At 46.4% G+C, this 15,703-nt stretch overlaps 1 protein-coding gene across 1 annotated transcript; it reads left to right on the forward strand.

The window, feature by feature from the left end:
- The first annotated feature begins 8,402 nt into the window (after nucleotides 1–8,402).
- Nucleotides 8,403–10,639, forward strand: LOC123410942 (lipid phosphate phosphatase 2-like). Its single transcript, XM_045103866.1, has 7 exons — nucleotides 8,403–8,732; nucleotides 8,863–8,950; nucleotides 9,042–9,151; nucleotides 9,322–9,415; nucleotides 9,511–9,699; nucleotides 9,803–9,862; nucleotides 10,238–10,639. Exons 1-7 carry the CDS (start codon nucleotides 8,499–8,501, stop codon nucleotides 10,417–10,419), a joined length of 957 nt encoding a protein of 318 aa, XP_044959801.1. The 5' UTR covers nucleotides 8,403–8,498; the 3' UTR covers nucleotides 10,420–10,639.
- Nucleotides 10,640–15,703: the final 5,064 nt, after the last annotated feature.

Genomic DNA, 15,703 nt, shown 5'->3' on the forward strand with positions numbered 1-15,703 from the left:
ACGCGGAACACTCGGGTTAAGCTTGACGAGCCTAGCATGTGCAGACATGGCCTCAGAACACATGAGACCGAAAGGTCGATCATGAATCATATAGATGATATGATTAGCATAGGGATGCTTACCACTGAAACTATACTCAACTCACGTGATGATCGGACTTGAGCTAGTGTAAGTGGATCATGAACCACTCAAATGACTAGAGAGATGTACTTTTTGAGTGGGAGTTTAGCAAGTAATTTGATTAAGTTAAACTCTAATTATCTTGAACATAGTATAAGTCCATTTTGAATATATTTGTGTTGTAGATCATGGCTCACGCGACAGTCACCCTGAATTTTAATACGTTCCTAGAGAAAGCTAAGTTGAAAGATGATGGAAGCAACTTTGTAGACTGGGCTCGTAATCTTAAGCTAATCTTACAAGTTGGGAAGAAGGATTATATTCTTAATGCTGCGCTAGGAGATGAACCACCCGCTACGGCTGACCAGGATGTTAAGAACGCTTGGTTAACACGTAAGGAGGACTACTCAGTAGTTCAATGTGCAGTCTTGTATGGCTTAGAACCGGGACTTCAACGTCGCTTTGAGCGTCATGGAGCATACGAGATGTTCCAGGAGTTGAAGTTTATCTTTCAGAAGAACGCTCGGATCGAGAGGTATGAGACCTCCGATAAATTCTATGCTTGCAAGATGGAGGAGAATTCGTCTGTCAGTGAACATGTGCTCAAAATGTCTGGGTACTCAAACCGTCTAGCTGAGCTGGGGATTGAACTCCCACAAGAGGCTATCACTGACAGAATCCTTCAATCATTGCCGCCAAGCTATAAAGGCTTTGTGTTGAACTACAACATGCAAGGGATGAACAAGTCACTTGGCGAGTTGTTTGCGATGCTGAAAGTCGCAGAGTCTGAACTCCGTAAAGAGCATCAAGTGTTGATGGTGAATAAGACCACTAGTTTCAAGAGAAACGGCAAAGGCAAGAAGGGTAATTCAAAGAAGAGCGGCAAGCCTGTTGCCAATCCGACGAAGAAACCCAAAGCTAGACCTAAGCCTGAAGCAGAGTGTTACTATTGCAAGGGTATGGGTCACTGGAAGCGCAACTGCCCCAAGTATCTGGCTGATAAGAAGGCGGCCAAAGAAAAATCAGGTATATTTGATATACATGTTATTGATGTGTACTTAACCGGCTCTCGTAGTAGTGCCTGGGTATTCGATACCGGTTCTGTTGCTCATATTTGCAACTCGAAACAGGAACTGCGGAATAGACGAAGGCTGGCGAAAGATGAAGTGACGATGCGCGTAGGAAATGGTTCCAATGTTGATGCAATCGCCGTCGGCACAGTTTCACTTCATTTACCATCAGGATTAGTTATGAACTTGAATCATTGTTATTTAGTGCCTGCGTTGAGCATGAACATTATATCTGGATCTTGTTTATTGCGAGACGGTTACTCTTTTAAGTTAGAAAATAATGGTTGTTCTATTTCTATGAGTAACATCTTTTATGGTCATGCACCCAATGTGAGAGGATTGTTCATATTGAATCTTGATAGTGATACACACATACATAGCATTGAGACCAAAAGAGTTAGAGTTAACAATGATAGCGCCATATTTTTGTGGCACTGCCGCTTAGGTCATATTGGTGTAAAGCGCATGAAGAAACTCCATGGACTTTTGGAGTCACTTGACTTTGCTTCACTTGACACGTGCGAACCATGCCTCATGGGCAAGATGACTAAAACTCCGTTCTCCGGAACAATGGAGCGTGCCAGTGACTTGTTGGAAATCATACATACCGATGTGTGCGGTCCAATGAGCGTAGAGGCACGCGGCGGATATCGTTATTTTCTCACCTTCGCTGATGATTTGAGTAGATATGCTTATGTCAACTTAATGAAGCACAAGTCTAAAACATTTGAAAAGTTCAAGCAATTTCAGAGTGAAGTTGAAAATCATCGTAACAAGAAGATCAAGTTCCTACGATCTGATCGTGGGGGTGAATATCTGAGTTTCGAGTTTGGTGCTTACTTAAGACAATGTGGAATTGTTTCACAGTTGACACCGCCTGGAACACCACATCGTAATGGTGTGTCCGAATGTCGTAATCGTACTTTATTAGAGATGGTGCGATCAATGATGTCTCTTACCGATTTGCCGTTATCGTTTTGGGGTTATGCATTAGAAACAGCTGCATTCACTTTAAATAGGGCACCATCAAAATCCGTTGAGACAACACCATACGAACTGTGGTATGGCAAAATGCCAAAGTTGCCGTTTCTTAAAGTTTGGGAATGTGATGCTTATGTCAAAAAGCTTCAGCCTGAAAAGCTGGAACCCAAAGCAGAAAAGTGCATCTTCATAGGTTACCCAAAAGAGACAGTTGGGTACACCTTCTATCTCAAATCCGAGGGCAAAGTGTTTGTTGCTAAAAACGGAGCTTTTCTCGAGAAGGAGTTTCTCTCGAGAGAATTGAGTGGGAGGAAGATAGAACTTGATGAGGTTGTCGAACCTCTCATCCCTCTAGATGATGGCGCAGGGCAAGGGGAAACCTCTGTCATTGCGACGCCGGTTGAGGAGGAAGTTAATGATGATGATCATGAAACTCCGGTTCAAGTTCCTGTCGAACCACGCAGGTCGACGAGACCACGTGCTGCTCCAGAGTGGTACGGTAATCCCGTTTTGTCAATCATGTTGTTAGACAACAATGAACCTGCAAATTATGAAGAAGCAATGGTGGGCGCAGATTCCAACAAATGGCTAGAGGCCATGAAGTCCGAGATAGGATCCATGTATGAAAACAAAGTGTGGACTTTGGAAGTGTTACCTGAGGGCCGCAAGGCTATTCAGAACAAATGGATCTTTAAGAAGAAGACGGATGCTGACGGCAATGTGACCGTTTATAAAGCTCGACTTGTGGCAAAGGGTTTTTCACAAGTTCAAGGAGTTGACTACGATGAGACATTCTCACCCGTAGCGATGCTTAAGTCCGTCAGAATCATGTTAGCAATAGCTGCATTTTTCGATTATGAAATCTGGCAGATGGATGTCAAAACGGCGTTCCTTAACGGTTTCCTTAAGGAAGAGTTGTATATGATGCAACCCGAAGGTTTTGTCGATCCTAAGAATGCTAACAAGGTGTGCAAGCTCCAGCGATCCATTTATGGAGTGGTGCAAGCATCTCGGAGTTGGAACAAACGCTTTGATGAGGTGATCAAAGCATTTGGGTTTATACAAGTGGTTGGAGAATCTTGTATTTACAAGAAAGTGAGTGGGAGCTCTGTGGCGTTTCTAATATTATATGTGGATGACATATTGCTGATTGGAAACAACGTAGAGTTTTTGGAGAGCATAAAGGATTACTTGAATAAAAGTTTCTCTATGAAGGACCTAGGAGAAGCTGCTTACATTCTAGGCATTAAGATCTACATGGATAGATCAAAACGGTTGATAGGACTTTCACAAAGCACATACCTTGATAAAGTTTTGAAGAGGTTCAAAATGGAACAGCCCAAGAAAGGGTTCTTGCCAGTTTTACAAGGTACGAGATTGAGTAAGACTCAATGCCCAACAACTGATGAGGATAGAGAGCATATGAGCACCGTCCCCTATGCTTCAGCCATAGGTTCTATCACGTATGCAGTGCTGTGCACTAGACCGGACATTAGCTTGGCCATAAGTATGGCAGGCAGGTTCTAGAGTAATCCAGGAGTGGATCACTGGACGGCGGTCAAGAATATCCTGAAGTACCTGGAAAGGACTAAGGAGATGTTTCTCGTGTATGGAGGTGACGAAGAGCTCGCCGTAAAAGGTTGCGTCGATGCAAGATTTGACACAGATCCGGATGACTCTAAGTCGCAGACCGGATACGTATTTATTCTTAATGGGGGTGCGGTAAGCTGGTGCAGTTCCAAGCAAAGCGTCGTAGCAGATTCTACATGTGAAGCGGAGTACATGGCTGCCTCGGAGACGGCTAAGGAGGGTGTCTGGATGAAGCAGTTCATGATGGATCTTGGAGTGGTGCCAAGCGCACTGAATCCAATAACCTTGTTCTGTGACAACACGGGTGCCATTGCCTTAGCAAAGGAACCACGGTTTCACAAGAAGACCAGACACATCAAACGACGCTTCAACCTCATCCGCGACTACGTCGAAGGGGAGGATGTAAATGTATGCAAAGTGCACACGGATCTGAATTAGCAGACCCGCTGACTAAACCTCTTCCACGGGCAAAGCATGATCAACACCAGAACTGTATGGGTGTTAGATTTATTACAATGTAATTCGCATGATGATGTGAGGGCTAGATTATTGACTCTAGTGAAAGTGGGAGACTCTTGGAATTATGCCCTAGAGGCAATAATAAATATAGTTATTATTTTAATTCCTGTATCAAGATAATCGTTTATTATCCATGCTATAATTGTATTGAATGAAGACTTATATACATGTGTGGATACATAGACAAAACACTGTCCCTAGCAAGCCTCTAGTTGGCTAGCCAGTTGATCAAAGATAGTCAGTGTCTTCTGATTATGAACAAGGTGTTGTTGCTTGATAATTGGATCACGTCATTAGGAGAATCACGTGATGGACTAGACCCAAACTAATAGACGTAGCATGTTGATCGTGTCATTTTGTTGCTACTGTTTTCTGCGTGTCAAGTATTTGTTCCTATGACCATGAGATCATATAACTCACTGACACCGAAGGAATACTTTGTGTGTATCAAACGTCGCAACGTAACTGGGTGACTATAAAGATGCTCTACAGGTATCTCCGAAGGTGTTCGTTGAGTTAGTATGGATCGAGACTGGGATTTGTCACTCCGTGTGACGGAGAGGTATCTTGGGGCCCACTCGGTAATACAACATCACACACAAGCCTTGCAAGCAATGTGACTTAGTGTAAGTTGCGAGATCTTGTATTACGGAACGAGTAAAGAGACTTGCCGGTAAACGAGATTGAAATAGGTATGCGGATACTGACGATCGAATCTCGGGCAAGTAACATACCGAAGGACAAAGGGGATGACATACGGGATTATATGAATCCTTGGCACAGAGGTTCAAACGATAAGATCTTCGTAGAATATGTATGATACAATATGGGCAACCAGGTCCCGTTATTGGATATTGACTGAGGAGTCACTCGGGTCATGTCTACATAGTTCTCGAACCCGCAGGGTCTGCACACTTAAGGTTCGACGTTGTTTTATGCGTATTTGAGTTATATGGTTGGTTACCGAATGTTGTTCGGAGTCCCGGATGAGATCACGGACGTCACGAGGGTTTCCGGAATGGTCCGGAAATGAAGATTGATATATAGGATGACCTCATTTGATTACCGGAAGGTTTTCGGAGTTACCGGGAATGTACCGAGAATGACGAATGGGTTCCGGGTGTTCACCGAGGGGGGGGGGGGGGGGCAACCCACCCCGGGGAAGCCCATAGGCCTTGGGGGTGGTGCATCAGCCCTTAGTGGGCTGGTGGGACAGCCCAAGAAGGCCCTATGCGCTATAGGAAGAAAATCAAAGATAAAAAAAGAGGAGGTGGGAAAAGGGGGAAGGACTCCCCCCCTTGGCTCGGCCGAACCCCTTGGGGCTCCTTGAGCCCCAAGGCAAGGCTTCCCCTCTTCCCCCTATATATACGGAGGTTTTAGGGCTGATTTGAGACAACTTTGCGACGGCAGCCCGACCACATATCTCCACGGTTTTACCTCTAGATCGCGTTTCTGCGGAGCTCGGGCGGAGCCCTGCTGAGATTAGATCACCACCAACCTCCGGAGCGCCGTCACGCTGCCGGAGAACTCATCTACGTCTCCGTCTCTCTTGTTGGATCAAGAAGGCCGAGATCATCGTCGAGCTGTACGTGTGCTGAACGCGGAGGTGCCGTCCGTTCAGCACTAGATCGTGGGACTGATCGCGGGACGGTTCGCGGGGCGGATCGAGGGACGTGAGGACGTTCCACTACATCAACCGCGTTTACTAACGCTTCTGCTGTGCGATCTACAAGGGTACGTAGATCGAATATCCCCTCTCGTAGATGGACATCACCATGATAGGTCTTCGTGCGCGTAGGAAATTTTTTGTTTCCCATGCGACGTTCCCCAACAGGCACGTGCTCTGGCGGGAGATTTGCGTTGGAAGGCCCGTTGTCACATCCCGTGAGCAGTAGCAGATTTGTCTGATGTGGATGCTCGTCGCCCGAGAGAGAGGGGGCAGCAGAAGTTGACCACGACAATGTGCCGTCCGGCCTTGGCAGGATTCCCTTGGCTAGCAAGTCCAAGACAAAGGCAGGCCTCCTGTGGTGATGTGAAGGCGCGTGGCAGGAGATGGTTGGCTGCATGCCTAGAGCCATGCAGCTCCTCATGTCGGGCGGGACTTGGGTGCCAGCCGGGCTGGGAAGCGACGCAAAGGCACAGAGGGGCCCTCCATCACAACGGTCAGCCGGAATCAAATCGCCTGTCGCAGGATTTGCTGGAGAGAGCAGGCATGCATCTACGCGATCCCCGGAATGCAATTGGCTGTAGCCAATGGAGTCGTGGACAAGGTTGTTGTTTCTTGGGGGTCTAGGAGAAGCAAAAGATATCATAGTAGCAGTAGATAGCGAGGCAGCGGGAAGGCCGTCAGAACTTGACGAGCTCACAACGAGCGAGGGGAGGCATGCATTACGGGACTGGGACCCACTTAGATCAGCTGAGTCGTCAACAGGACGTAGCTGCGGCAGAACGTGCATGGGATTTTGAAAAGGAGAGCAGAAAAAAGCTTTTGCACCCGGGTGGCGTCCGGAGGATCAAAATGAAATGAAACCACCAAGCCCTTGAAGTTAATACCATCAAGAGAAACAATGAACTGAGCAATCTGATTACTGGCAACTGTAACCGAGAATAGGCAAGAACTAAACTGACGAATATAGGGCGATTCGAAGTTAGAGCCTAACCAAAATTTCAGCAACAGGGCAACGACGGTTGCCGGCGGCGCCGGTGAAGGCAGCAGCACCTCAACCCAAACCAGAGCCGTAGCCGTGGAAGATGGCGCCAGAGCGATTGAAGAACATACCAACGAGGAGAAGTTTGATAGGGCGTAGTGGAGCAGGGCGTCTCCCGGCGTCCTTAGGAAGGAGGAACCAGGGCCAGCCCGACACCGGCGAAGCATCTCCGGCGTGGAGGCAGCCAGGAAGCCCCTCCGCAGCGGCGATGCAAGCTGCACATCCCCATCGGACGCGAAGGAAGCAGACGGCCATAGCAAACCTGCCCTCAGCACCGTTCCTGAGGAGAGCGACGCCGGCAGAGCAGAAGAACCAGCAATAGCGCCGGTCGCAGGGAGACACGAGAGCCCAGACGCAGCCGCAGAAACCAGCGCGCACGGAGCAATCGCAGAAGCAGTCGCCGCCGGTGGCTGAGCACCCGACCGGGATAGGCAGAGGGCCGCGAGCCCCGGTGTAACCGTCGGTGCATCGGACGGCACGGGTATGGGGATGGACGAAACCATCGGCGTCGAGGAGGACACAATGTTGAAGGAAGACGACATCGGTGCGGAAGACGACGAAGGGGACGACGGTGGTAGCATGATGGCCGCCACGACTGGAGTGACCGTTGACGGGGGAATGAGCTGGGTGCCGCGGCCGGAGCAGCCGTCGGCGTTGGTGGCTGCGGGGCCCAAGGCAGACGACAACCCAAGCCGACAGGGCGCCGCTGACGAAGGGGCCGACGATGGAAGCATGTTGGCCGCCGCGGCCGGAATGACCAGTGACGGTGGAGCGTGCTGGTCGCCGAGGCCGGAGCGGCCGGCGGCGCAGGGGCTGCCGGGCTCTGGGTGCCGCGGCCGGAGTGGCCGGCGGCGCAGGAGGCTGAGGGGCTCATCCTCTCCTTCAGCCTTTCCCTATCCACAACATCAAAATCCACAGTGTGAGATGTGTAGAAGGCCAGGGTGCCACAAGTAATCAAAAAAATCCGAGTCTCACTCTCCCTCCTCAGTCCTCACGAACCATCTCCCTGTACGATACGCACCGCACCGTCGCAGCAGCCTGAAGCTCACACGGCACGTAGTAGCTACTGAAATTGTTTGTTCGCTCGGAAGGAGGAATGCTACACGCATGGGCATGGGCACATGCTAGCGGACTTTTACTTGGAAGCTTAGATGGAAGCTTAGAAGAGATTAAGATGAGTGGCTAACCCCCCTTTAATTCAAGGGGTGAAGATTATGTTAACGAAGATACCGCGTATTATCTCCGTAAAAGGCCCGCTGGTTTAGAATTTTCCATGGGTTACCATGCAGCTTCTTCGCCGCTGGCTTCCTTCCAGCTTCCACGAACAAACGGAGAAAGCGTCTCCAGCAGCACCAACTAGCCAGTCAGCAAAATGTCAACAACTTATCTACGATACGTCCGTCGTCTTCCTCCGCTCAAGAAATAGAAAACGCCCTGAACTCTCCTGCCCGCTTAGTGCTGCCTTTCAGGGGAGGAGGACGCTGCCGACTATCGACGTGTGCGGGAGAAGATGCCGCCGCCGGCGACCCCGGCCCCGAGCGCCGCGGTGCACCCATGCTTGAGGACTCACGGAAAGGAAGTCGCTAGGCTGCACCTGTCCGACTGGATCGTGCTGCTCCTGCTCGTCGCCACCACCGGCGTGCTCGGCCTGGTCCAGCCGTTCCACCGCTTCGTGGCGCAGGACATGATGTCGGACCTCCGGTACCCCGTGAAGGGCAGCACCGTGCCCGACTGGGCCGTGCCGGTACGGCGCGCGTATAAACCCAGATCATGTTCTGGGTTCATTCCCTGTATCACTTTCACTGATGAAATCGTATGTGCAGTTTCCCGGAGTGAACTTTGATGCTACTAGTGGTTTCGGGATTTTCATGCAGGTTATTGCCGTCGTTGCGCCCATGGCTTTCATCCTTGGAATATACATCAAGAGGAGGAACGTCTATGACCTGCATCACGCCATTCTTGGCAAGTTAATCTCTTATACGCTACTAGCTAATCTTAATTTTCTTTGGTTGTGATGCCCTGTGTATGACACGCACACTATCTTCCCAAGCAGGCCTTCTGTTTTCCGTTCTCATAACTGCTATCCTGACCGTTGCGGTTAAGGATGCGGTTGGCCGGCCGCGCCCGGACTTCTTTTGGCGCTGCTTTCCTGATGGAGTGCCGGTGAGTTCATCCCACAGCTTCCTCAGAGCTAGCAGTAGCTTGCTTGTTTCTCCTTCGTCGCCACTGTAAAATTCATGCGATTTCTAGTTTGAGTAATACGTAGATTGGTGGTGGACTATCCACCTGTAACTCTGAGCTAACTATTTATCTACCTCAACACTCGATTTCAGAAGTACAACAACGTCACCGGAGATGTGATATGCCACGGTAAACCGGGCGTAATCAAAGAGGGGTACAAGAGCTTCCCGAGTGGGCATGCTTCAGGTAAGTGCTGAAAGCCATTCTCTGGATCTCTGACACCCGCAAAAAAAACCTCTCACTCTTGCAATGCCTGTCTTCTCTTTCATGTCCTCTTCAAGCTGCTTTTGCTGGGCTTGGATTTCTGTCATGGTACCTGGCAGGCAAACTGAAGGCTTTCGACCGGAGAGGCCACGTCGCCAAGCTCTGCATCGTTCTTCTGCCTCTGCTTCTCGCAACAATGGTGGCAATATCGCGGGTGACTGACTACTGGCACCACTGGCAGGATGTGTTTGCCGGTGGAGTCCTTGGTAAGTGTCCAATTCAGTTCAGTTTCTTCCCGTCCGCTATAACTCTGGTAATTCCTGAATTAAGATCACGCAGCCGCTGACTGTGCTTGATACAACTCTGCAGGATTGGTGGTTGCTTCATTTTGCTACCTTCAGTTCTTTCCACCACCCTACAGTGAACATGGTATGGTACATCGTTTCATGTATCAGAACAGTCAAGTTTTTTTTTTCTTGTTAAGAAATGTACTAGTATGTGTCACACTCACTACCGCCATTCTTTCGGCTACTAGTATAAAACATAAGATTAAGCAAGTCTTTCGTCATTCTACAAAACCTCTAGTCAAAGGGACGGCATTCAGAAAACATATAGTCAAGGGCTGCGCATAGTTGGGCATATGAAAAGGCACCGGGATTGTCCTTGAATCACGAACATATCGTTTCGAACAAAAATAGGCAACAAAAATGAAACATTTGACCAGTAGATAGTTTATAATCATAATCATATTTATAAAAAACGAATAAATTTATAAAAATTATTTGATGAAATTTTGAATAACAGGAGTTTGGCCTCATGCGTACTTGGAGCACGTTCATCTTCCAGAGGGTGAAATGCAAGTGCAGTCAACAACAAACTCGGATATACACCATAACTCGCTGTCACTTGATCTTTCTAGATCAAATGAGACGAGAACCACCAGCCATGCACTGGATTCCATGGAAGAAGGGAGCAGAGATCACTGACTGATGAATGCGAAAGTTCCACATTATTTCTTTCATTTATACTTTTGTAATGCGAGTGACTAAAGGAATATATGACTTCATACTGTTAGAGTATAATTTAGTATATGTGTACTCCCTCAGTTTGTAAATACAGTATAAGTCTTTTTAGAGGTTTCACTAAGAGACTATATACAAACGTATATAGACATATTTTAGAGTGTAGATTCACTCATTTTGCTTCGTATGTAGTCCCCTAGTGAAAATTTTAAAAAAACTTATATTTAGGAACGGATGGAGCATTAGGTAGTACATGATTTATATCTCTCAACTACCTTATCTTTATTAGGCTTCATGTCCTTCAAGATATGCACACAATATATACTCGCCCATAGAGCTAAGCAATACACAACAATTTCACCAATCCTCTCTATCCAATCATTAGATCGGAAAAAAGACTCTCTAGGGCGGCCGATCAATGGCGGATGAACCCTAGCTACAGGTTGTGTAGCCTCCGATGGAGATATGAGTACAATTCGTGTTGGTCCCCGTCTACTTATGCCCGATGTTGTCAACACCAATGAGTGCATTTGTCCCCAATGCGTCCCCGGGTTTGGAAAACCGAGTGCGGCGCCTCGTCTACAATGGCGTTGACACCATCGTCTTTGGCATCGCCACCCTCCTTGCCGACTGCCTCGATCGTGTCACCGTCTTCTTTCTGGCACACCACTCCATCCTTGACTACACGGCAGTTCCTTGTTTCCGCGGCTTCACGAGGGCTACCTCAACACCGACATTATGACTCGACATCGACCACGACATCCCTTACATGTCTACCTAGACCCTACACCGCGCTACGCTTTCGGCTACCTCAGACGTGGCACAAAGGGTTACCTCATGATGCTTGTGACCTTCGTTGGGTTTTCTGTGAAGATGAATGAGTGATACAACATAATATAGGTAAATATGTCCCTTAGTAGAGAACCATGGTTTATCGAATTAATAGGAGTAACAACCAACCCGTCTTCAGTGGCTACACAGAAAAGAGCAAACACTTTCACCCAACGCGGGCAAGAGCGTTGTCAAGCCCCTTATCTCGTTATTTGCAAGTAAGTAAGTAGTGTGGTTGGAAGTTGCAATGTAAAAAGTAAATAAAAAGTAAATAAAGGCAGCGAGGAATTGTAGCGTTTGTAAACCCATAAGTGAATAGAGCCGGGGGCATAGGTTTCCCTAGCGGCATCTATCATGAAAGTAAGCATATGATGGAGAACATTGACATGATGTAGACAAAGAGAATTCAATTAATATGAACTAACCCCATCGTTTTATCCTTAGTAGCAACAATACAAAGAGGTATCTTGTCCCCTTTCTGTCACTTGGATATAGAAATCCGTGAGATTGAACCCACTACAACGCATCCCTCTCACTCAAGAAAGATCAATCTACTTGGCCAAAGCAAATCAATAGATCAAAGAGATTTAGGAAGCTATAGTGATCATGCACATAAGAATAATATTTAGAATTCGGAGAAGACTCACATATTTATCATGAATAATCTGAACATAAACCCACAATTCATCGGATCCCAACAAATGCACCGCACAAAAGAATTACATCGGATAGATCAAAGCGAAGATGCGATGATCATTGTATTCAAGATCAAGAGAGAGATATAACCATCTAGGTACTAACTACGAACACATAGGTCTGTGGTGAACTACTCACACATCACCATGGGAGCAGCAAGGATGATGTAGATGCCCTCTGTGATCGATCCCCCCTTCGACAGGGCACCAGAAAAGGGCTCCATATGGGCACACGACAGAACAGAGACTTGCGGCATCAGAAAAAGTGTTTTGGAGGCTCTCTAGGCTTTTGAGGATATATATGATTTTGTAGGACAAAGATGTTCGCTAGGAGACAACCGAAGGGAGCATGAGGCAATAGGGCGCGCCTTAGGCCATTGTCGCGCCCTGTTAGCTTGTGCGTCTCTCGTGAGGCTTCTGGCCTCCTCCTGAGACTCCCAGGTCTAATTCTGGTCCAAAAAAATCACCAAAAAGTTCTGTGGCAGTTGGACTTCGTTTGGTAGTGTAAACCTGAAAAGACAAAAACATGCAGAAAAGAGCAACTGACACCGGGCACTGGGTTAATAGGTTAGTGCTCAAAAGTAGTATTAAATGTCAAATAGACCCTCAAAAAGTATCCTAGAATGATAATATAATAGCATGGAACAATAAAAAATTATAGATACGTTGGAGACGTGTGAGCATCCCCAAGCTTAATTCATGCTCGTCCTCGAGTAGGTAAATGGTAAAAATAGTATTTTTGATGTGACATGCTACCCAACATGTAATCTATTGCAGGTTTGATCATTGAGAAATGATGAATTAATAAACATCAACATAACAATGCTTATAAACATAAGCAACATAATCATGCAGTTTCAATGCTTATAAATATAGCATGGCTCCTTCGGAACCACATAAATACAAATGTCAAACACCACGGTGTCATGTCAGGCAATTGGATCTTTCTTTTTAACGCGCTTGAGCTTTTTATTACTTGTGCACTATTTGAGCGTGAATCATGGATATAACATAAAGGTGGAATAGAATATGGTGGTAGGTTTCAAAGGGGTGAAAGTGGAGAAGAAAGTCTTGCATCAGCTAGGCGTGTCAATGGGCTATGGAGATGCCCATCTGTATATACCAATGCGAGGAGTAGGAATTGCCATGCAACGGATGCACTAGAGCTATAAGTGTATGAAAGCTCAACTGAAGCTAAGTGGCTATGCATCTAACTTGCTTGCTCATGATGACCTCGGGCATTTGAGGAAGCACATCAACGGAATATGCAAGCCAAGTTCTATAATGAAAATTTTCCACTAGAATATGGAAGTCACAAAACAAGAGACTCTTTATATGAAGAACATGGTGCCACATTGAGGCACAAGTGTGGAATAACACATAGTAGCAATGTCCCTTCTCTCTTTCTCTCATTTTTTCTTCTTTTCTATTTTTTTCCTTTTTCTTTTTTGTTTTCTCTCTTTTTTCTTCCTTTTTTAAATTTTTTGTCGAGAGTCTCTTCCCGACTTATGTGTGAATCATTGTCTCCATCATCCTTTCCTCACCGAGACAATTCCCTAAACAATGATGATCATCACACTTTTATTTACTTACAACTCAATATGAGAAACCTATAGGATGATATGACTCTATATGAATGCCTCTGGTAGTGTACCAGGATGTGCAATGATCAAGCATAACATGTATAACAATGATGAACGGTGGCTTTGCCGCAAATACTATGCCAACTTACATGATCATGCAAAGCAATATGACAATGGAAGTATAAGTCATATGATGTGAGGGTGGAAGTTGCATGGAAATATATCTCGGAATGGCTATGGAAATGCCATGATAGGTAGGTATGATGGCTGTCTTGAGGAATATATAATTGTTGGAAATATACCATAGAAGCAATAATAAATTTGTTATTATCATATTTCCTTGTTCCTGATAATCGTTTATTATCCATGCTATAATTGTATTGATTGGAAACTCAAATACATGTGTAGGTACATAGACAACACCATGTCCCTAGTGAGCCTCTACTAGACTAGCTCGTCGATCAGAGATGGTTAAGGTTTCCTAACCATAGACATGAGTTTTCATTTAATAATAGGGTCACATCATTAGGAGAATGATGTGATGGACAAGGCCCAACCGTAAGCATAGCATCTGATCATATTAGTTTATTGCTACTACTTTATCCATGTCAATGTATGTGTTCCTATAACCATGAGATCATGCAACTCCCCGACACCGGAGGAATGCCTTGTGTGTATCAAACATCACAACGTAACTAGGTGACTACTGATGACCCACAAGTATAGGGTATCTATCGTAGTCCTTTCGATAAGTAAGAGTGTCGAACCCAACGAGGAGCAGAAGGATCTGACAAGTGGTTTTCAGCAAGGTAATATCTGCAAGCACTGAAATTATCGGTAACAAGTAGTAGTGTGGTGAGATGATTCGTAGCAAGTAGCAAGTAACAAAAGTAACAACGGTGCAGCAAAGTGGCCCAATCCCTTTTGTAGCAAGGGACAAGCCTGGACAAAGTCTTATAGGAGTAAAAACGCTCCCGAGGACACACGGGGATTTCTGTCATGCTAGTTTTCATCATGTTCATATGATTCGCGTTCGTTACTTTGATAGTTTGATATGTGGGTGGACCGGCGCTTGGTTAGTTCCCTTACTTGGACAAGCATCCCACTTATGATTAAACCCTCTCACAAGCATCCGCAACTACGAAAGAAGAATTAAGACAAAGTCTAACCATAACATTAAACTAGTGGATCCAAATCAGCCCCTTACGAAGCAACGCATAAACTAGGGTTTAAGCTTCTGTCACTCTAGCAACCCATCATCTACTTACTACTTCCCAATGCCTTCCTCTAGGCCCAAATAATGGTGAAGTGTTATGTAGTCGACGTTCACATAACACCACTAGAGGAAAAGCAACATACAACACATCAAATTACCGAACGAATACCAAATTCACATGAGAACTATTAGCATGACTTATCCCATGTCCTCAGGAACAAAAGTAACTACTCACAAAGCATAATCATATTCAAAACCAGAGAGGTAATGAGTAGCATCAAAGTTCTGAACATAAACTCTTCCACCAAGTAATCCAACTAGCATCAACTACAAAGAGTAATTAACACTACTAGCAACCTTACAAGTACCAATCGGAGTCGCGAGATGGAGATTGGTTACAAGTGATGAACTAGGGTTTGGAGATGAGATGGTGCTGATGAAGATGTTGATGGTGACGAATCCCCTCCGATGAGAGGAGTGTTGGTGATGAAGATGGCGACGATTTCCCCCTCCGGGAGGGAAGTTTCCTCGGCAGGATCGTCCTACCGGAGCTCTAGATTGGTTCTGCTCAAGTTCCGCCTCGTGGCGGCGACGAATCCTCCGAAAAGTCTCCTTCTGATTTTTTCCAGACCGAAACCCTTCTTGTAGCAAAAGAGGGGGACCAGTGGGCCAGCAAGGAGCCCACAAGCCCCCTAGGTGTGGCTAGGGGGGTGGCCGCGCCTAGCAGGCTTGTGGCCACCTGCTGGCGCCCCTCTGGCACTTCTTCGGCCCAGTATTTTTTATAAATCCCAAAAAAATCCACGTTGATTTTCACGGTTTTTGGAGTTGCGCAGAATAGGCATCTCAAACTTGCTCCTTTTTCAGGCCAGAATTCCAGCTGCCGGCATTCTCCCTCTTCATGTAAACCTTGCAAAATAAGAGAG

This window comes from Hordeum vulgare, chromosome 7H (assembly GCF_904849725.1).
Source record: "Hordeum vulgare subsp. vulgare chromosome 7H, MorexV3_pseudomolecules_assembly, whole genome shotgun sequence".
Taxonomy (NCBI): domain Eukaryota; kingdom Viridiplantae; phylum Streptophyta; class Magnoliopsida; order Poales; family Poaceae; genus Hordeum; species Hordeum vulgare.